Below are 24,354 nucleotides of genomic sequence, written 5' to 3'. Positions count from 1 at the left end.
TCTAATGATCCCTTTAGTTAGATAATTGTAACTGATAACACAAAGATAATTCAATTCATCAGAACTATGGAACTTAAGTATTTGTAAATATTTCTTCATTGATTGCTTCAATTATATTTTTCTCAATTACACACGTCTATTTGTCCTTATAGCACAGTAACAAAGATGTTTTAAACTCAAGTTTAGGTCGTATGCCATTTCTTTGCAAGATAGTGTAATGTAAATTATTGATTGTCTAGTTGTATTTTAGCGGTTGATTTTTGATGTAGGCACTCGTACGAGTTCAATAAGTATAGGTAGGTTTATTGTTACAATCTATTTTATCTAACTTGCCCTGTTCGTTTACTTACTTATTTCGGTCAAATCTTGCAAGTTAAATTTGACCCACTTCCAGTAGTCCGATCGACTTGAAATTTGGTAAACTGATGTAAATCTGGTGACAATACAATAATCTGATAGTGACATCTTGGTAGTCCGGCCAGGATCGTCTCCACAGGACGGAACTCTTCAACGGTTAATAGCATCGACTTGAAATTTGGTATTCAAATGTATTTTGGGTGACAATCAAGTACAGTCAACAAAAAGTACACTCAGCAAAAAAAAGCTGTATTAAAAATTATTTTTTTTACCAAAAACATATTAAAGTTTGTATTTAACTTGCCTTGCCCTGTTTGTTTATTTGTTTATATATTTGGTTCGAATCTTGGAAGCTAAATTTGACCCTCTTCCAGTGGTACAATTGACTTGAAATTTGTCATATTTATGTAAATCTGGTGACAATAAAACAATCTGGTAGTGAAATCCTGGTAAACCTGGCTAGGATCGTCTCCGCTAAACGGAATTCAACGGTTAATGGCATCGACTTGAAATTTGGTACGGAAATGTGGCTTACATGACAATACCAATAAAACAAGTCAACAAAAAGTACAGTCAGCAAAAAGCTTCTATTAAAAATGTAATTTTTAACAAAAACTTGTTTCTGAACTTTACATTATCGTTAGCAGTAAATAATATATTATAAACTTATGCAGACATGCCGTGGTCAATTTTAGTTTTAAAAGTAGATCTCTTTTCTTGGCATTTAACTTTTTTTCATATTGTGTTTCGTTTTATCATTGAAGTGAATTTTGAACCATTTTAACGTTCAATTGACTTGATATTTGACTTGTGTACACACATACGACTATATTACATTATCTATATAAAACATTTTATTGTATGTAAGTACAAAAGAAAAGAAACAAAATATAATTGACGAACTTTGAGGTACTTGTACAAAGGCGGATTTATCCCTTTAAGGGATCTCTACCAGTCAACCTTTGAGTAGGTAGATGAGAGAAGCAATTTTAAAATATCGTATATTATCGTAATTTTAATTACTACATTAAATGTGGTGGAGGAGGTTGAGCGCCGGAAATGGAGATGAGCAGGACACATAGCCAGAATGGATCACTGCCGCTGGGTGCGAAGAATACTGGAGTGGAGACCACGTGCCAACACCCGCGGTAGAGGAAGACCTCCTAAGAGATGGACGGATGACATCCGGCAGCAAGCCGGCATTAACTGGATGAAGGTGGCAGGGGACAGACAGACGTGGAAACGTGAAGAGGAGGCCTACGTTCGAAGACGGACGCAACCAGGGCTGCTATAGGTAGATGGATAGATTAAATAGCTTCTACTTTTTAATGTATAGGTAATATTCATAATAGTAATTTCTAACTACTTGTATTCGATCTTAATAAGTTTCATAATTGCAGGTAAATAATTGTAGGTACGTGCGTATAAGGAAGAAACTAGTGGCCCATTTACCAGGGCGCCGCATCGTGGCCAGGGAACTCTAGATTTGGGTCATGGACGTTCATAATATTTATACCTCTATCTATATCGTTTAATACCCAAGCCGCAACTAATTTCTTCGTAAACGTTTTTAGCAATTAAGTAGATAAGGTATCGATCGAAGGAAACAAACTATTATTATACGTTCTTGGATTAGAACTAGGGCTCTGTTCGTTCTCAAAGTACTGTCAAGGCCCACCAAGGTGACCCCGTCCCGGTGTTATTTGAAAGTGTCACCCGTAACTATGGGACCAACCGGTGGGTTACGCTTCCCGCTCAGTCTCCCTGTCCCGTCGCAGAAGGGATTAACTGCAATGAATGAATCGGCGTCGAGTACATACGTAACGAGGTACTCCCACCACGGCGCAGGCGCGTGGAGATGCGCGCGCATATATTCACTAGCGCTTCGCCCGACTACCAGTCAATTCCTAAGTGCTCAGCGATCGAACACAACGCGCGACGCACGCACGTTGTATTGCATATATACGATACGATCGCTTTTTTCGCGCGGCAGAGAACAGCAGAGGACCAACGTCAAGGTACAGTAAACAAATATACGGTTTTTTTATGGGGAATGAGGAGTTTGGAAGCGGGAGTGTTTCGGGATTGGTGGGAGCTCGGGTATACTGGTGGAGCGTCGGCAAGCGTTGTCGGCGGAAAGTTCCCGCTGGCCGTAGCACGTGCAGGCCGGGTGCACTCCCACCAGGCCGCTGCAGCGCGAATTGCATCAGCTCCACCGCACCGACGCCCTCCCAAACCAAACACAATGCCTCGCTGCATGCACCTCTCAAATCTTACTTACGTACTTTTTGTGGATATCTACACAATCAGAATACCCAAACATTGCTATGCGAAATTAATTTAGAAACTAATTTTGTAGGTAATGGAAAACTCTTTCCACCATGTCTTTAATTCATACCATGACGATGTGCTTCGAGGATGTCTTTCTTTGCAAGCTTTTACAGTAATACGATTATTTTTTTACATATGTAACAAAGTAATTTATTTTAAACGTGTAGGTATATCAACTATTACTACGGATTTCAATCATAACTAATTTAGAATTAGCTTTGTATCGCAATGAAACTTATTATGAAGTTACTTATTTCATTGTAGAATGAATACATGACAATTAGGTATTTTGCTTCTCTTAAATTCTTTTCATTACATATCAGCCGGAAAATACCCTCTGTTAATATAAGTAGGCCTCTCCTCTTCTAAAGAGCGTTATGAGCGCCACAACGAACAGTCACTGACCTTGTGCGTCTAAGTACATTTTCATTACTTTCTTGTAAATTGAGTACAGAATTATCTTCCTCGACACAATAAAAAAAGACTGTACTCGTAATGTTTTAAATACATTTATCTCTTTGTGTCAGCTTAGTCATTTCAGGTCAAAAACATATAGTTTAATAATAACCGACGCGGTACGTCAGTGCAATTAAAATCTCTTTACAAATAACTATGAGTAAACAACCGAAGTCCTGGTTGATAATGGGCCGGAAGATTCCGACGCATAGTTTAAGAGGAAAAGGTCATTATTTATCAAACAAAGCGGTTAAATGCGTTCTCAATTATTTTCCATCGCTGACGCATTGGTTCGCGTCAAATACGCGCAATCAGCTGTTCCGATATAATAACAAAAACTTGATTAAAACGTCTCCTATTTATTTCGATAAAGCGATCTGTCTAATGTCATTCATTTACTTATTGTAAATTACAAGCTAATTTAGGAAACGAGTAATTTATCTATTTTATTTAATTAGGTCCTACAAGTTCAACAGAAATTTCAAAATTAAGTCTGGAACACTGGAATGTAGTGTAGTTAGCATACCTTTTGCTCGTATTTTAGCTTTGTACATTCTGTAACCTTCATTATAATTTTTTTCATGGTATTCGAGTTTGTGGCGAAGTGATGACCGCTCAGCAGTTAACAGTGTTTGTTTTTCCACCTTTTACGGAGATAACGTGGTTCAATAACGTTACTAACCACCAGAATTGTATTACATTATGTTGCTCGTATTCCGTGTATAGCAGGAGCTACAAAAACTCAAAAAACTGCGACAGAAACAAGACCTTAACAATTTTAATTTATCGTATAGTCCAATAAAGAAACGAATTGAAGGGAAATCTTTTGTCTGTAGCTACAAATTAAATGTAAGTAAACTTGGAATAAATTACCTGGATGTCCTCGTTACGCGTAAACGACTTTACACGACCGACCAAAAACGAGCCAAGTGGGAGTCGGACTCACACACGGAAGGTTCCGTTTGAACGTTGCGAGAAAAACACATTTCTTGTATATGTATCTCATACCACCTGACGTTTTTTTTATAATTATATGTTATTTAAAGAAAACATGAAAATTTGAACTATTTATTTAATCTACCTAATACGGTTCAAATGAATAGGTACCCCATGTTTGACAGACAAACGGACGAACAAAGATAGAGGAACATTACCCAGAGGTTGGGTTGCGTCGGTATTGGGTACAGTACCCAATAGTTTTTCGTAATGGCTACGGAACCCTATCTTGGGCGCGCCCGACACGCTCTTGGCCGGTTTTTTTTTAAGTGAAACCGTTCCTTACGGTAGTTATTTGCTATGTTTCAGGCTCAGCCGTTTTTGAGATATTGAACATTGAAATGACAATGTCGGGGGTTCCAACTTTTCTAAGTTGCACGAATTGCATTGTTTTTAAGTCTGCCTTATCGCAAGATCTCGTTAACCTTTTAACGATTCTTTTTTGACGAGGAAAATACTTAATAGGTACAAAGGCTAATTTTGAAACAAAGGACGGCGGAAAGCACATAATAGCAACCATTTTTGAAAATTTTCCCTTACCTAACTTAAATACGCGTTAATCTAAAAAGGACGAAACTACAGAAATTTAGTAAGTACTTATACTTGAAAGTAATTTTATCGTAATTATAGAACCAGATAGCCGTATTTCTACACACGAATCTAGATAAGTGTCAAAAGTGTCTGATAGCTTGTGAAACATGACAGAGCTAAAGTTCATTACACGGGAACGGCGGGCATGCGCGCGCACCGTGATAAGGACGGCACGGCTGCGCCGGCGACGCCGTGTTCGCTTTCTTTGTTTATTTTGTTCCACAAAAGAGGTCGGTGCATCCCCGGTCACGCGTGCGCTGCGCACTCCACTCCACGCCCGCCGTCCCCGCCCAAATCCCGATCAAACGTAAAAACTATTTATAGAATTCATAAATTCCCGCCGTTAACCCATTTCGCTGCCAGTATTCACCTCAAATGTGAAGTAGGATTTTTCAATATATCTTCTATTTTATGTACCTAACTCACCGATTGAAATGTAACTATATATCTGTCATCACATTTATCGTGGTACTTAGATTTTCAGATTGATAGATTTTGGTTGCCAATAATGTACAGGTGATGAGAAATTATGTAGTACGTATTGTTTGGATAGAAACAGTTGAAGCATTTCAACTGCATACCTTTGGACGCTCCTCACGATAAATTTCACAATGACTTGTTTGGCAGGTATCGTGCAGGGTACTTACGTCATCACGATATTTAATGTAGTAAGGTTCCGTAGTACACAGCTCCCATTACTTGGATATTCGGTTAGGTACCTACGTGATGCTCAATAGGTATCATCATCCAAAAGGCCGATAAATTCATTTTTTTAGGGTTCCGTAGTCATCCTTATAGTTTCCCAGTCCCATAGACGTAAATTAAGACGTCTATTGTGGGGTATCGTTAGATAGGTCTTTTAAAACATTGGGGGGTTGCTAAAACAATTTTTCTATTCAGTGATCTGTTTGCGAAATATTCAACTTTAAAGTGCAAATTTTCATTAGAATCGAGCGTCTCCCCCCCCCCCTCTAAATTCTAAACTATTGGGTGGAAAAATTTGAAAAAATTTAGAATGGTAGTAAATATATCAAATTTACAAGGAAAATTATAGCGGCTAAGATTGTTTGAGAATTAGTAGTAGTTTAAGAGTAAATAGCAGCCTAAGGTATAAAATATACCTAAACTTGGAAGATTGTACACAATACGAAATCCTTAGAAAATTTTTTTTTTCGTAATGGCTACGGAACCCTATCCTGGGCGTGTACGACACGCTCTTGGCCGGTTTTTCTGTTTTAATCTGACAAAAGTAATAATGGAAGATTTTTCCCTTATCATAATCATACTTATGTGTATCTTTTGATGTGTGTAAATAAAAAAGCACATATATAGCAGTTTTTTATTTAGTTTAATTTCCAAAAGGGCCCCATGTTCTTGTGCCCTAGGGCCCCGCATGACTTAAGATGCTTGCTATTGTTAAGATTGCATATACCATGTACTCGTGTAGGTACTTTTCGTTTTCCTTGTCCTATTTATTATACTCGTTAATTTATATGTACCTACATATTAGTGTCGGTGCATATTGTGATCGCAGTCGCGGAGGGCAGCACTTAAATGTTGTTTATGATAAGGTATCAACTGTAAACAATGCCCGTTCGATATGTTGACAGGACAAAATAATATATATTCAGTCGACTGGCCTAGTTTACAATCTCTGTGTTGAAACTTGAATAATTTTCCCAGTATTTCAGTTAAAACTTCAACATCATCTCAGCCTATATACGTCCCACTGCTGGGCACAGGCCTCCTCTCAGATCAAGAGGGCTTGGGCCATAGTTCCCACGCGGGCCCAGTGCGGATTGGGCCACGCGGGCCCAGTGCGGATTGGGAAACTGGGTGCGGAAACTTCAACAGTCAAAACGTTATTTATTTTTTAAAGTATAAAGTATTCAGGCCAATTTTTAAATTACAAAGTCAATCGAAATTTGTTTAAACTGCAACCTAATATATAGTTGCTTACTTAATTTTTACTGTATTTTCGTAATGCTAAACCATATTGGCTGGCCGTTTCACGCCCTCGCCTGTCCTTTTGGCCACTTTCTCGACAGTGCATTTATTTATAAAATATGGTTTTAAATGACTAATCTAGCCGATCGACTGACCTTATTGCGCCAGGATTTGATTGCAACACCCGCTAATCACGCCCATTACATAAAGCCTCTTATCACTAATGGAACTAGTGTTCGCCTAGACATCAACTACGAATAATCAAGAGAATGTATTAAAACTAATCGGAAACTCATCAACAGAGATAGTACAGCACCATAGCAAATTGAACTGCGTGATCAATATTCAATCAACTCGACACAAATTACTTTTTTCAATTGTTTTGTTATGTAGCATACTTACGTATTAGTACATAATAAAATTATTCATATAGGAGGAATTTCATATAGCCTGGCCTGACTGGTGGTTTATCGGTACTTAAAAATTCTTAATTGATCAAAAGTATACATTTTTGTAAAGTTAATTACTATACATACCTACCGGGTGTGGCCTGTAATATGAACAAATAATTAAAACATAGATCATACTCCTCAAACATTAGTTCAGTGACTTTTAAAAATAATTAGTTGATTAATTTTTTAATTATTAGTTTTTTAATTTTTATTACTCTTTTCAGTTTATTCGAAGAAGCACTGTAAAGCAAAATGCTTGATATTTGTAGCGTGACAGGAGACGTCAGTAAGTTGTGTTCTAGGATGGCGTACATTGATAGCAGTATTTAATTTATATGAAAAAATTGGTCAAGTGCGAGTCGGACTCGTACATAAAGGGTTCCGTAAACAATTCAGTAAAAGTTTTTCTTAAAATTCTTCTAATATTTTTTTTGCTGACTGTACTTTATGCCACTGGTTACCAAAGTACTCGTCAAGACGACAAACGAGTCCAAACTCGATGCGGTCGTGTCGTTTATGAGTTCCTATGATCACCCGCTAGCTTTATCATCAGATGTTATAATAATATAGCATTGTCATCGGATTTATACATGCGTGTAAAGTTTCAGCTCAATCGGTTGAAGATATCCACTTCAAATTTGAGATGAAAGATTCCACCCGAGCAAACATAGTTAAGTACATTACACTGCAAATAAATATAATGCTTATCATCAAATTTTGTTAAAAATTTCATTTTTAATACAAGCTTTTTTTTGCCGAATGTACTTTTTGTTGACAGTACTTGCATTGTCGTCTAAACTACATATCTGTACCAAATTTCAAGTCGGTACTATTAACTATTGAGGAGTTCCCTCCTGCAGAGGCGATCCTGGCAGGACCACTAAGATGTCACTACCAGATTATTGTATTGTCATCAAATTTACATAAGTATGCCAAATTTCAAGTCGATCGGACCACTGGAAGTGAGTCAAATTTAACTTCCAAGATTTGACCCAAACAAACAATAAATAAATAAATAAACAAACAGGACAAGCTAAAGAAAAGCTTCTAAAAATATCGCCGAAATGTAAGCACTTGTGCAAGTATTTCGAATAAAAAACAAGTTGAGTTTTCATCCTCTTTGGATCTAACTGTTTGCTTCTGAAACCATTGCCAGAGCACGCCGCTCGCGGCTAAAAAAAAATTGCTGTCTATCAGAGCAGTTCATTCGCGAGAAATTCGGCGGACTTCGTATGTTGTGTACTTAATTAAATAATAAGAAGCTCGACTAGTGTGAATAAATTTTAAACTGTATTATAAACCTTGTAGATAGTGTTAAATACTTAGTATGATTTTTTAGTGTAAAAACAATAGGTAAACATAGTATTTAATACGGTGTGTATTTGGCGAGCGCTTCATCAAAGTTGGCTTCATTGAGGTTTGTGGTTCATAAATTGCTTTATTAATTTTGCACAAAAACGAATAAACCACACAATCAGACAGTCAGTATATTATATTATCGAAGCTTTTATAAAACATCATTAAAATCGCAAACTTAAAGGTAAATAGTCAAACGACATAGTTACCCGTTGCTAGGCGACTCGGTCGACTCGGTCACCTTAGAAACGGCTAATAACGCCTAGCAACCAAAAAACGCCGAAAAAAACACGTTTCTTGTATGACGACCCCCTTTAATTTGTAACTTTATTTTATTTTTAGTATTTGTTGGTATAGTGGCCACAGTAATACATAACCTGTGAAAATTTAAATTGTCTCACTTTTACGGCTTCAAAGATAGAGCCCTGTGACAGACGGACAGACAGACAGACAGACACAGACAGCGGAGTCTCAGTAATAGGGTCCCGTTGGCACCCTTTGGGCACGGAACCCTAACCAGGAAAATTCAAAGACTCCATTCTTCTTAAAAGTCGCTCAACTAATGTTGTTCAGTTTGACGAGGACGATCTATGTTTTAATTTCTTGCTCGTATTCCAGGCCACACCCGGTATATAACTGTTTCAAACAAAATTTGAGTCTACGAGACACACGACGCCCGAAATTTTGTTTTCGGTATCCTTCTTTCCGCGTACTTTTGTATTCGTAGGCAGAAACGAACAAAGATAGGTACTTTTACCAGCAAAGAGGTATAATTTTTTGGAAAATTCTTCTATGTATTATTTCGTAACATCTGTAAAATATTTGTAAATATAATTAAGTAAGTTGATATCCGGGTAGTTTGACAGGTGATTTAACTCACGACGGTCCGTCTGCTCCGGAAAAATGTAGTAAAAATTTGATCGCCACGACATCAATGAAATTACAATGATAAAGCACACGCCGCCAGCGGCTGATACTGCCTGTAAATCAGTGCTGCCTGCGAGTATTGACAAAATCACTTTAATACTAGTTAAGTAGGGGCTTAGTAGATAATCAAAAATGATTACTAGTGATTAGTGGATTAGGGGCGTATTTCTTTTTGAACGGACGCGGTCCCCATTGATCTATGGATCAAGAAAATATTGAACAAGTAGGGCATTGCTTTATTACGCAATTTAGCCTCGCCACAGTTTCGAGAGTAGGTATACGGGTAGACATAATAAAAGTCAGAGTTCAGAACTACTAAAATGAAATGATATCGTCATATAAATACGGAGACGCAATCTTACATTGATTATATGGAATATCAAGGTTACTATGTAGTGTAGTGGGATCTGCCTTGCCATTGAGTAAACGGAATGTTAAAAAAAACTGTGATATAAAACTTTAAATAATTCACCACTGCATGACTCTGGCTGTCGTATGTCAAGTGTAATTTGAAAACATAGCCTATGTAAGTGCAATGCACTGATAACAAAAAGTTCCTTGACATGAAATGATACCGGTCTTAATTTAGTTGTTGCAAGTTCAAATTCACAAAGGTTTTTATTCTGAGCAAAATAAACGTGATTCATCACACCTAGTAACCTTCCACCCACCCACTCATTGTAACCAAAGCAGAATTGGAATTTTTTTCAACAAGACCAGTAGAAACGTAAGTAACCAAACTAGTAGGATAAGTATACAGTTTTTATCCAAATAGGTTAGTACAGTGCCTTTTACTACGAAAGGAAGTCTGTGCCTAATAACAGAATAACTAATAGTACTGCTGATAGTAACTGGATATCAATTTTTAATCAAGCAGTTACTTAGGTACTTAATTACTCTAAAAATTACTCTAATATATAACTATAGCTTTATATTCTCTTGTGTTGTTAATATCGGCTTAATGGAATAAATAATAATGGTTAACAAACAAAACCTCAAACAAATGGAAACGAAGATAGCGTACTTAATCAACTTTTAAACAAAAGAACATTAACATTATACTGGGTATTAAGTACTATTGTGTTTTTATGAATCAGAGAAGCCTAGCAAGGTAAACAGTAAACTACAAAGTGAAGAAAGAATTCGTTAGGTAGGTAAGTAGTCATGTTTACTTATGCATGTCAATGAAAAAATAAATTTTTCACCTCAGCACCTCAAACAGGCGGGTTTTGCTATGAGAAATCAGTGAGCAAAATCGCATTTTGCTTACTCCGTGAGACAAACTTTTTTTTTTCAATGTGTGTACGTGTTGGGTCTATTCACTTAATTCCAAATATTTGAACTTTGATATGTCACTTTCACTTCAACACGAAAAAAGCTAAGATAGGATTAAATGTGTTGATTACAATCTTAAATTAATGGTATTAAAAATATATCGATACCTAAAAAATTACATGACAACGAAATATTTCCAAAATGTAAATTTTCCCGATCTTTTAATAAAGTATGCAACCTCGTTGCACGAAAGCCGCTTCTCTTGTTTGTTTTTTATAAAAGAATTCCGTCTACAGTTGGAATAAATATTTGTCAAATTGAATGAATTTGTAACAAATCTATTTATGTTTATGTAATAGAAATCTAAATCTTAATAAAACCATATTTAAAGGTTTAATAACATTTATAATAAATTATACGTTTACTGTTCAACCTTTTTAATGACCCAAAGATGAGGCTTTTTGCAGTATAAAAAAATAAGTATGACATATTTTACATTAAGTTCTAAGTTCAAATTACAATGCATGTTATGAATATGAGATTTGTATTGTACCTACTGGACACTTTTTCGTTCCGATTGTTTGGCATTCTTAACTTTCTGGTGACTTTTTAAAGATGCTATCAGTGGGTTTTATTTATTTTATTTACTATCTATGGCATACTGCCTATTAAGGAAAACATAGTTTGTGATGTGTATTTACTTTTTAATCACTTATTCGACTAGATTATTTAATTAGATTAAATCAGGTATTCAATATAATAAACAATAATAATATAATAATTGACATTTATTGTTAGAATTTATTAAAATAACCAATAAATAAGGTGTCATAATTTTTTAATAAGTAAATAAAATCATCTCAAGATTCGGTGACAAAAACATTTGTTAACACAAACAGCTTACAAAGATATAGCTGATAAAGAGTAGTATTATCGCGGCAATAGAAAAAAAAATACTTATATGGTTTATACGTAAAATTAGTAGTTTTTAGTTCAAATAAGTGTTATTGTTTCCGATATGAGTTGATCATCAAGTGACATGGTATTATTTCCTTGGATTTATTTGAGAAAAGCACTATACATACAAGCCTCGTCCGCGAACAGGGATTGTTGGCCTCGTATCTCTAGATGGCCTGGTCTCGTTAACACTCTGCCATGTATAGCTTACTCGGCCAGCAAATCCCCTATTTCACGGCCTCTGTAGTAATGTATTACAGTTTTGATACTTGCCGTGGCCTAACCAGCTCGATTTTCGAATAAGTTTGATTTTCAAATAAATTCGGCGCGGCGCGGGTCGCCCGCGGGGCTGAGCTGCTGAGCTGTATAGGTAGAGTCATTCACGATGACGCGTGCCGTGGTTTTTATTACAACGTCTTCGGCACTAGGTATACGGGCTGTACGCCGTGCGATTTTGAAGAAATTAAACGCATAACAATAAGAACTTATGAGAAGAGAGCATCACATTACTAACCAGCAGGTTATAATGAAATTCAGTAGGTACAACATTACGCCCCGGGTAAAAACAAAAATAATAATTTACTTTGAGAAAGGTTTGCATGATCTAATATATCATATTATATTATAATTAGGCATTGTAGCGAGTATACGTCGCAGCTGTCAACGCTTGATTATTATGATTAATGCACTGGCAGGTACAGTCAGCATCAAAAGTAGCTGGTTATTTTTGTACTTCGTTTTACAGCCACGTACTTAGCGCCATACAAGATTGACAAATGTGTTAATGTGACAAAGTAAATTAGTAATCGACATTGAGACAATGGCGTCGCTAACTATTGCCGCGTGTATCCAATCCAGATCTATTGTTAACTGTTAAATGCGCTTTGTTCATTAACTTTATTACGTAGGCAAACACTTACTACTTATATTATTTTACTGGTTCATTAAAAAACTAAATTGAGTTTAACCTGCAAGTAGGTGGTGTGTTTTATTTTTATTTTTGATTATTTAAAAACTGTATTATTGTTAGAGTTATATGTAGAGCCGGATAAATACAAATACCCATGAAAATTAAGTATAGTTAGTTATGTGTATGGAAGGACGAGCTGTAGCGTGCATGCACAAGTGATGATGTAGGCGGCTCACTATGGAAAAATCCCTGACAGCTGAGTAGGTAGGTACGTAGGCAGTACCGATGGACCGGTACCGGTACCGATCACGATCACATACATTCTGTATATTTTAACATTCTGCTCATAATATAATCTGCTAACATAACATGTACGGTTACATACTGGTCTGAGCCGGTAAATGTCATTTCGTGATAACCAAACCAAAATAACTATTGTTGCTTTGCTAATCAAAGGCACGTGCTAGATTCCTTTTAACCTTCCGTAGTAAATTCTGATATGTTTTAATTACGCGGTTTTGTCATATTCGTATTCTTATTATTAAATGGTATTTTGAATACTTACTCAGTTAATCTTGCATTTTGATTTCAGTGAACAAATAAATAGTTATGTTGAGTGTTTCTATTTCAAGCGCGAATTAGTTATATTGACGCGGCGTCTTCATTTAAATTTAGGTGGATACGTGCGAGCTTTAAAATTTATTGTAAACTAGCTTTTGCCCGCGGCTTTGCCCACGTGGAATTCGTTATCGCGCTGTATAAAGTAGCCTATGTCACTCTCTGGCCCATAAACTATCTCTATGTCAAAAATCACGTCGATCCAACGCTCGTTTCGACGTGAAAGACGGACAAACATCCACATAAACACACACACTTTCGCATTTATAATATTATAGTATGGATAAACTGTGATGTTGCTATGGTTGCAAAACATAAGACTGGAAACCGGTTAGTGCATAATAAAATAGTGATAAATGAATGATGAAATAAACAAATCCTAATATGCATTTATTGCTTAGCTATCCTGTAATACGATCTATTAAGTAAATCACAACGTAAAAAAGTTTTTGATTTAATGATGATTGAAAGCTACTTGTCAATGTAAATCAGGAATCGCCACTATGAGATAGCTAACACACTTCTCTTCATACTGAAAGGTCTTGTAAATTTTGAATGTCTCAATAAGTAAAATAAAAATAAAATTTTCAAAGTAAATTGTATGCGTTCTCACTATCTGCAAGTACGTATTCCCCCCCCCCATGTATGTCCCATTAGGTAGGTACATGTACATACTTCACTTTTAGAGAAGGAACCAAAAAGAGCGATAAGTACCTAACGTATTCTGCTCACGAAAAGAAAAATATGTGCGAAGATCAAAATTATAATGCGAATACTAAACATGAATTTAATTTCCATCGTTAAGAACCACGTAATTACTAGACGGCAAACGTTTAGATCGTTTGATTATTCATTCCGTCATCAAACAACCAGATCGACTCATTAGTTAGCAATTTCGTGTACCTACCTAAGCAACTTCAACACAAAAAATGGCAACAGTTAAGAGATTCAGGATAGGTACAGCGGCATATAAATAGGGCTACCGCAAAAGTTGATCATATAAAACAAAATCAAAATAGATTATAAACATTAAATTCTGCGTGTAGCGGATGAGTTCAGGTCTTTCGTATTGCATTCGTGTACAGAAAAGGAGTGAAATGACCATTTATTTTCACATAAACAAAATTCCGGGAAAATAAAATGGGAGACAAAGTCTAACTAAAGCGTAGGAGACAAGCACCACTCCTATCGCCACCCGTATAAATCAGGACTGATGATAGGTAGCTCACGCTTTTTTGTGGAAAGTTGTATATACAGCCTCAGTTCGAATGCATACAACATACACCACTTTGGTTTTGTGCATAGAAATGGGTCTGTCGCGTGTTGGCGTGGTATAGCGGGCCGTGGCACTACTTGTCTACGAGTTCTTACAACCATTATTATTTAGGCAGAGTGCCAATCGATTTCGTGATTTCACCGCGGCACTGTGTCAAGGATCTGGAGGGCTACTACGAAATTCGAAAATCGAAGTTCGTGTCGTGCGGTCCCTCTGACACTTATACTATTTAACACGAGAGCGAGAGGGGCGGTTAGATACGAACTTCGAGTTTCGAGTTTCGTAGTAGCCCTGCGGTTTATTTACATTATGCATAACTAGGTAATTGCGATGTGATGAACTGCTGTTTTTTTTGTAAATTATTAATATGTTACACTGCATTTGTTAGATAAATTACTTCGACAACCTCTTCCGTAGGTAGGTATCTGTATTTGGTCATTGATCAAAATGGACTATAAAAATCATTCAAACAAACCGTAGGCAAGTAAAGTATCTACACGTAGGTACCAGTAAAGAAAGACGCTATAGGTAGGTAAACATGTATCATAGGTAAACGACCGCGATCCATTTTTGATTAATAGATGCCATAATTACCTACTATAACAGGAGATATTTAAGTGGCCGCGATGATAAAAAAAATATTTTCACCTCTGCACCTCAAACAGGCAGGTTTTGCTATGAGAAATCAGTGAGCAAAATCGCATTTTGCTCACTCCATGAGATGAGTGTATCTTTTTAATTTATTTTTTTAAATGCTGAGGACAGCGTTGGGTCTACTCACTGAAAAGCGAGAGATAGGATCAAATGTGTTGATTACAATCTTAAATTAAATTTATGGTAATAAAAATATATCGCTACCTAATAAATTACATGACAACGAAATATTTCCAAAATGTAAATTTATGCAACAAAGTATGCAACCTTGTTGCACGAAAGCCACTTCTGATGTTTTTTTTTTAATAAAATAATTCCGTACACTACCTCTACAGTTGTAATGAATATTTGTCAAATTAAATGACTTTGTAACAAATCTAAAAATAAAAAATGTTTATGTAATAGAAAAATGAAATCTTAATAAAATCATATTTAATGACATTTATAATAAATTATAACTTTAGGTATTGTTCCACGTTTTTAATGACCCAAAGATGAGGCTTGTTGCAGTATTAAAAAATAAGTATGACATATTTTACAAGTAGTTCTAAGTTCAAATTACAATTCATGTTATGTATGAGATATTTGTACTGTACCTACTGGACACTTTCGTTCCGAATTCAAAACCACTCTACTTACTGCTTTTGAACAATGTTTGGCATTCTTAACTTTCTGGTGACTTTTTTAAAGATGTAATCGCGACTGTACGTATCACTTTTGAGGAAGGGTTTTAAATGTGATTATTATAAATATTTGTTTCTTAATAATCGGATCGAATCGGATTATATAAAAAAAAAATGTGTTTATTTTGTACAGGTAGGTGGGCCAATGAACTATTTTACCCACACTTTGGGCGTCTACCAAAATTGTCTCTGGCGTTATCAATCGTACTTCCAACAAGATATTTCACGGTTTAATAGGTTGAACTTACGTAGGAGGGCATATATTCAATACACCATCTATTAAATTACAGAAAAAACATGTTTACTTACAAAAATCTGCAATTGTTTGAAGAATGTCACGGACAGATGAGTGTGGGTAAAAAACTTGATTGGCCCAGGTATCGATGGTTTTATTCTTATGTTACATTTAAATTATGTTCTCGCTGGTGAGGTAAAAAATTGTATGTGGCACACGAGACTAAAGTTTTATTGCATCTCGTGTGTTTGAATCCCTTGCTGCTCTCAGGATTCTAACCTAGAATCACTCGCTACGCTCGTGATTCAATTATGGAATCCTTCGCTTACTCGGGATTCAAAATCAACACTCGCAACAAGAAACAACTTTGCTCTCTTTTTGCACAATTAACTATTTTTGCGGTGACATTACGAGCTCCCGTAGGTACTTGGCTTGCGCCTTTGCACCTCCAATCAAATAAACGGTATTATTACTTGAAATCTTTTAAATCAGGAATAAGACATTGTAAGATTTTTTTATCAAAAAGTATCAGAACCTATAGCTACCCTATTGGTGTAGGTCGGTATAGGTATCGAGTATGTTATTTACGACGCAATGTGTATTATCAAATAAATAGAATTATTTTGACATCATTGATAATCATAATTTGAATATTACACCATGATTTCCAAGAATAATTTATTTTTTTATAGTAGGTAGGTACCTCCAGCAGATTTTACTACGCAGCCTCAGCTGATCAGTGGTTTGGTGGCTATTCTAAACATAATTTCCAAATGTCAAGGCAAATATCTAAATATCTTTATTGCTATTAGGAACATCTATTCCATGAACTTATTAGGCATTACATAATGTTTAGAAAGACTTCTCTGCCTTTTTCTAGCGTTCTCGAAAACCATCGCTATGCGTTTTAACAATGCTAAGGTTCTTGAATTTTTTATCGTACCTATTGAAATAAATTCAATATCAATCGTTTATAGCTATTTATTTGTGTACATCTTTCGTTCCTTAAAATCAAATCTACGTAGGTACCTGTTTACTTAGTCTTTGTATTTCGTATTTATTTACTTAACTCATGTTTGTGTTATTTGTTACAGGTTTTAAACAGAATTGTAAAAGATAGAAAAATGGGTGACGGAAAGATAGAAGGTAAGTTCCTATCACAGGATCCAATAAATCAATAATTTACCATAAATAGAATAAAATACGGAACAAAACGTTAAAAACCTTTTTTAAATCTTCAAGCATTTTAGAGCAAAAGCAAACGTCAAGTAATGTCACTATACCTAATTATCAAAAAATTATTAGTTGTTCAACATCTTTTAATTAACATCATTTTAATAAAGTATCGAAATCTTTTGTTTGTAGTAATCAATGCTGCTGTCAGTTAAATTTACTTTCTTTCCAGTCTTTTCAAAATAAAACCAGTCGGAGTCTTTACGATAAAAAATGTCTGACCGTGTTACAGATCGTCGACCTAGTAAGATTTATGCAATGACGCAGTGGGAGTGTGATATCATAGGGTAATAATTGTGCTTTTATCGTGGCAGATAACCCCAAGATACTGTCCGGGCCAGTGTTGACCAACTCGCCCAACGCTGTGCTTTCGAAGACTCTGTTGGGCCGTTACAAGGACTTGCCGCTGCCCGCAGACAGGGTGCTCGCCACCTACATCTGGATTGACGGCACGGGCGAAAGCCTCCGGTGTAAAGACCGCACCTTGAACTTCATACCAAAACAAGCGAAAGGTCAGTATTCAGACGCAAGCGCTTTACTTTCCATTAGGTTTTCGAAAACTCAACGCATTTGAGCAATCCGTTGCGTAAATATGAAGTAACCGAGGACCAGAAACACGCTCGAGTCTCGTTTATTTACTGTGTTTAACAGTAGCATACCTACGTTTAAATTTAATGAAATACGACACATCCAATGAGTCTAGTTGTAATTCATCCTTATTAACGATCGTAATTAGTACACCCGGTGTAAAATGTTTGGCCTTAACGACCATTACTTCATCGTTAGTAAACAAACAATAATAATACTATTGCGCGAAATACAGTGCTAACATTCCGTCCGGAAACTGTGACACTTGGCTGGTCATTAACGTAATTAACTGAGTTATTAAAAGGCACTTGCAACTTTTACTGTGGAGGCCCGTAAGCGGAATGCATGCAGATTAAATAACGCTGGAATGCAGTGCAGGCAAATAATACCATTTAGTTGCACGGTTCTCGTAAACATGCGGTCTTTTTCTGCCAATCTGTAGCACACGGTAGGTACTTTGGCTAACAAGTTATAACAGCCCGATGAATTAGTAAAAGTTCAGACATTTGGTAAACGAAAGTGATACGTAACTAAATATGTTAGTAAGTTTTTATAAAGTTGGGGTTGAAAGTTGGAAACGACAAAAATTCCGCCACGCGGAGTTCAACTTTAAAATGGATGTACATATGTACCTACCCGGCTTTTCGACATTCGTATTTCATATTTGTCTTTTTATTGTATTAATACTAGTCTCATTATTTTAGATAAACTGACTCGTTTACTTGAAAAAATGAATAAAAAATATCAAACACAAGTCCTCGAGAAATTGAAATGGAGCCACGTCCAAGAACATCTACCGCCATATTACTTTCCAGAAGATCTAGAAAATGTGTTTGAAGTTCGATGCAAGCTGCGCGAACGGGAGAATAGAGATAGCTTTGATGAGAACTTGAAAGGTTTCACATTAATATTGAATCGGCTTCGCATTCGTAGAAACGCTAGTTAGCTTCGGTAGACTTGTTAAACACTGTACTAACCATATCATTGTTGACTCAGCGATAGGTACCTTCTCGTTGTTAGATACATTTAATTTTACGATTTCTAATTTAAAAAAAAACAGATTTAGATAGAGTAGATGGAGATACATCATTGTAGGTAGCGTTATAAAAGTATTGTTACTAGGAGACTCTTGTCGTCAGTTCACTCTGTTGTAGTGTAGGTGATGATAAAAAATATTAGGGTAAGTCATAATAGTGACCGATTATGAACGTTAGTATATATCCGGTGAACAACAAGTTATCTTTTACAATCTATTGATAACTTAGATATCTTTTTTTGCGGAAATTTTGTATCCAACACGTGGTGTTGTTGTTAGATCGGCGTGAACATTTACGAGTACATAATTGTTAACAGATTTGCCAATCTGGAACTTCGATGGCAGCTCGACTGGGCAGTCCGATGGCCACAATTCTGACACGTTCTTGGTGCCTCGTGCTATGTACAAGGACCCGTTCCGCCGTGGCAACCACGTCCTGGTCATGTGCGACACTTTCAAACACAACATGGAACCCACAGGTTCTTAAAGCTTTAATTAATAAATTTCTGCTTACTTCATTCGTAGCAGCAGGCGCTAAATGTGAGCTTTCCGCAGAAACCAACCACCGCCTCAAATGCCAGGAAGCGTATGACAAATGCAAGGACGAAGAGCCGTGGTTTGGCATCGAGCAGGAATACATCCTCCTCGACGCCGACCTGAGGCCATTTGGCTGGCCACCGGGCGGTTGCCCGCCGCCGCAAGGGCCTTACTACTGCGGCGTGGGTGCCAACAAAGTGTACGCCAGGGATCTCATCGATTCACATTACAGGTACCTATTACCTTTTGATTAAATAATTGAAAATCATAATTTGATTAAATAATTGAAAATCATAATTTGTAACAGGTTGTTGTTTAGTGTTCGTATATTTTGGATAATTATTGATTGTCCATCGTCTTATCATCTTGCTCTGGTTTATGTTAGATGCTGCCTCTATGCTGGTGTACCAATCTCTGGCACGAACGCCGAGGTGATGCCCTCGCAATGGGAGTTCCAAGTGGGCCCATCTGTGGGCGTGAGTGCCGCCGACGACCTCTGGGTCGCTCGCTACATCTTGCATCGGCTTGCCGAGGAATACGGTGTCATCGTCACCTTCGATCCTAAACCAGTGCAGGACTGGAATGGTTCCGGAGCACACACCAACTTCTCCACCAAGAAGATGAGAGAAGAGAACGGTATCATGTAAGTATCGAGTTGGGTAGCACCGCGGCTTAAGCTTGACACAAATTGTAAATTACTATCATAACTTCTTCATCCCAGCCTATATACGTCCCACTGCTGGGCACAGGCCTCCTCTCAGAACAAGAGGGCTTGGGCCATAGTTCCCACGCGGGCCCAGTGTGGATTGGGAACTTCGCACGCACCATTGAATCGCTTCGCAGGTTTGTGCAGGTTTCCTCACGATGTTTTCCTTCACCGCAAAGCTCGTGGTAAATTTCAAATCTAATTCCGCACATGAATTTCGAAAAACTCAGAGATGCGAGCCGGGGTTCGAACCCACGACCCTCTGCTTGAGAGGCGGTAGGTCAAACCACTAGGCCACCACGGCTTCATAACTTATCTATACTTAATTGGCATTGTTCATATTTTACCAATGTACCTACCCTGATTCGAAAACCATTTCGAGGGACTTATCCCTAAGGTTTTTGAACAGTTTTGTCCTATTCTGATCCAAAAATACTTAAGGGTTACGAAAGTATAGCCAAAAATATTTTTGACCTTTGTTTGACCTTTCTAATAGTGATAAAGAGATGAGTCCCATTTTTTAAAAAGTGAATCCACGAGTATCTAGGTTTAATGTCAGTCAGTGACATCGTTAAATGTGAATTATTTTTCCGATAATCGACATCAAATCGAATCCTTTTCCCTTTGCCGCGAGTAGTTTTCATGTAAGTGTATGTTCCTTCGTGCAACAATAGCACGTCAACAACTCCCGGAAAGATAATTGTTGGCATTAGAGAAAAATTGCCTAAGCAAGCAATGGTGGGTGTCGAGCAATAAATATTGAATACTTAGTGCAAAGTTTACGCACAGTATTGTTGTAAAGACCATTTCGACCTACCTAATTAAATAGGCCTTGTGAACATGGGCATGAATCAGCTTTGACATACATAATTGTCGCTCATATTAATTTACTTACTTACTTAAAATTTATTTTTTCTGATATTAGGGTACAATGTTTATAATATCCGATTGAATGTGACACTGACATGACAGTTAGCATCTATTGACAACTAGCTCTTTTTAGGGCTCCGTAGTCAACTATAGTTTAAACTAAACTATAGTTTCGTTTCGCCATGCATGTCTGTCCGTCTGTCCGCGGCTAAGCTCAGAGACCGTTAGTACTAGAAAGCTGTAATTTGGCATGAATATACATATCAGTCACGCCGACAAAGTGGTAGAATAAAAAAAAACTAAAAATTTTTTTTTAGGGTTCAACTTATCCTATATCGTTGGATAGGTATTTTGAAACCATTGAGGAGTTGCTAAGACGATTTTTCGATTTAGTGATTCATGAAAATCGAGCGTTCCCCCCTCTAAAATCTAAATTGTTGGGTGGAAAAGTTTGAAAAAAATCACGATGGTAGTAAATATATAAAATTTACAAGGAAAATTATAACGGCTAAGATTGCTTGAGAATTATTAGTAGTTTAAGAGTAAATAGCAGCCTAAGGTATAAAATATATTTAATATTATATATGATATAATATATAAGATATAAATAAATAATAAATAAATAAAATCATGGGACACCTGACACCAATTAACCTAGTCCCAAACTAAGCAAAGCTACTACTACTGTGTACTATGGACACTAGGCAACGGATAAACACACTTATATAGATAAATACATACTTAAATACATATTAAACATCCAAGACCCGAGAACAAACATTCGTATTATTCATACAAATATCTTGCCCCGGCCGGGAACCAAACCCGGGACTAAGCACTTGACCATCCGGTCTATATACTTAGAACATTCCGTACACAATGCGAAATCCTTAGAAAAATATTACTGGATTTTTTCGTAATGGCTACGGAACCCTATCTCGGGCGTGTCCGACACGCTCTTGGCCGGTTTTTTAAATATAATTGTACTTGGCCTTTCACTTGGTTTCAGCCGCCATATGTAATTTACGAGACGTCGTATTTAATATTTTTTAAAATTAAAATATGTAACTAAGTCATTATATGCCAAGATATTGAAATAAGTACCTATCTTGATTATCTGTAATTTAAAAAAATAAGATAAAAAAGGAGTAAAAAAAGTGAACAATGCCAATTACTTTGTGACTCCAATTTGAGCATTTTCTACTTATATTATTTACTCGTCAGTATTTTGAATAGCATTTTAATTCGTAATTTTATTTTTAGTGAGATCGAGAAGGCGATAGACAAACTGTCGAAGGTGCACATGAAACATATCAAGGTGTACGACCCTCGCGGAGGCAAGGACAACGAGAGAAGGTTAACCGGCCTTCACGAAACAGCCAGTATTAACGACTTCAGCGCAGGTACGTTTTATTTGATTAATTACCTCACGTATCTAAGCCTATCAATGTATTGATTAATACTCCAGTTGATGGGGGGGCTGTCCACATAGATAACGTTATTCCTATGCACTTTTTAATATAAGGTACCAACTTAATCCTTGCCATCAATAGTTAAATAATGAAAGTACCCATACTTATCTCTTTCATTCATTATATAGGTTACCGTGACAGAACTAGTTCTTTGGGGTTTTATCGGCGTTGAGAGCTACATGACATCCTGGCACCAGTTGATTGGTGGCTCAAAGTTATTAGTGCTCTCACAGTCAGTGCTCTCAGAAGGTATGCGTCACTTCTTGCTATACCTATTTATCGTTTTTGTGTTCAGGTGTGGCCAGCCGCGCTAGCAGCATCCGGATACCGCGTGCGGTGGCGGAGGAGAAGAAGGGCTACTTGGAGGACCGGCGGCCGGCGTCCAACTGCGACCCGTACGCCGTCACGAACGCGCTCATGCGTACCTGCATCCTCAACGAATAACAGCGGCCCGCAGCCCCGCAGCCACCACGAGCTCCGTCAAACACTATGTGCCTATCTAACGACAGCTATGCGATATACATATTTAACCAAGTTCCTCAAATAGCTGAGGGTATCATGTTAGCGCTAACCGCACGCATAACTTTTATAGTCCTGCTGTGTGAACCCCGTCAGGCCGGGCTGAAGTCAAGATCAACATGTTAACGGGCTCTATGGGGAACTTGGCTAGTTAAGTAATCTCATTATGATGAGCGCACTCAAGTGATAGTCCAAACAACGCCTACACTCTGTACGTCAGTATTTAATGCCCTTTTGTGCATAACGTAGGCTTTACAACTGATTGTAATTTTTTACCACATGAGATAACTGGCCGGATCGATCGATCAGTCAATATTAATTATTATACATTCTTTAACTGATAGTAAAATAAAAGAAGCACAAAATGTAAGAAGTAACGCTGCATGCCTGACGCATGTCACACAGTTTTCCGGAAATGGCGGACAAGTGATAGTGGTAATGTGTAACAAAGGACCACACTTTATTAAAAGATATTATACATTTTATTAAAAGATAATATTTGTACGAATATTACGTGATATTTAAAATTAATTGTTACTTTGATGTTTAATTGTATACAAGTAATCACATATCATTATTTCTAACATGTTCATTTACATAATTGCATAGATGAGAATTAGTTAAGTGAAGCGTTAAATGAATAATAGATTTTGAATTCTAACATCTACTGTTTGCCTAGTTATTAGTTCTGCCTAGTACCCAGCGTTCTGCAGATCTAACTAACCCTAAATAGGCTATTTTTTTTTCAATATAGAAACCGCTTACGGCCTATAATTATTGTACAACGTCATAGTTTAGTTCTGTCACCTGTTTCTAACAAAAATGCTGCAGCTTATCTTAATTAGACTTCAAGCCATTCTGAAATAGGTAAATACAAAGTTATTGAAATGACGATTATAAATAGACACATATAAAACAAAAACACTACAGTACATTCTTATGAATATGAAGCACGACAGATTTTGTGATATGATAAAGTAGGCGAATAATTATTGTTTGTTAGTTTTAATTTTAAATAGTTTATGTACAGCATGCGGCTATTCAAATAATATTTTTAGCATGAAATGAATTCACTTTAATTTAAAGTTATATTTGAATACATATATTATTATTAATATGAATGAGATGTTAAGTGGAAAATAAATACATTGTTGTATAATTTGTCTAATTGTTTTCTTCAATTTAAGTGCCCATTAAGATAATTCTTAACAAAATATTATTCCTATTATTTCTTTGTCGTTTCATTGCACATTCATTTTTTTTCCACATTGCTCGGTTCTTAGCGATTCGAAGTCAAATTGCTGAATGTAGAATGGAAAACAACATTTTTTAAATCACATCATTCGTAAATGATTAATCTTGTCAACTAGTC

General features: G+C 36.5%; 1 protein-coding gene across 1 annotated transcript; it reads left to right on the top strand.

Moving 5' to 3' along the window:
• The first annotated feature begins 2,066 nt into the window (after nt 1–2,066).
• Gs2 (glutamine synthetase 2) lies at nt 2,067–24,145 on the top strand. Its single transcript, XM_074098355.1, has 8 exons — nt 2,067–2,375; nt 17,116–17,167; nt 17,569–17,766; nt 19,196–19,357; nt 19,434–19,647; nt 19,801–20,058; nt 22,255–22,394; nt 22,759–24,145. Exons 1-8 carry the CDS (start codon nt 2,082–2,084, stop codon nt 22,905–22,907), a joined length of 1,467 nt encoding a protein of 488 aa, XP_073954456.1. The 5' UTR covers nt 2,067–2,081; the 3' UTR covers nt 22,908–24,145.
• Nucleotides 24,146–24,354: the final 209 nt, after the last annotated feature.

The sequence above is a fragment of the Choristoneura fumiferana genome, chromosome Z (genome assembly GCF_025370935.1).
Source record: "Choristoneura fumiferana chromosome Z, NRCan_CFum_1, whole genome shotgun sequence".
Classification (NCBI taxonomy): Eukaryota; Metazoa; Arthropoda; class Insecta; order Lepidoptera; family Tortricidae; genus Choristoneura; species Choristoneura fumiferana.
Note: the sequence above shows the minus strand (reverse complement) of the source record. Positions and strands in the feature narration are given on the sequence as shown.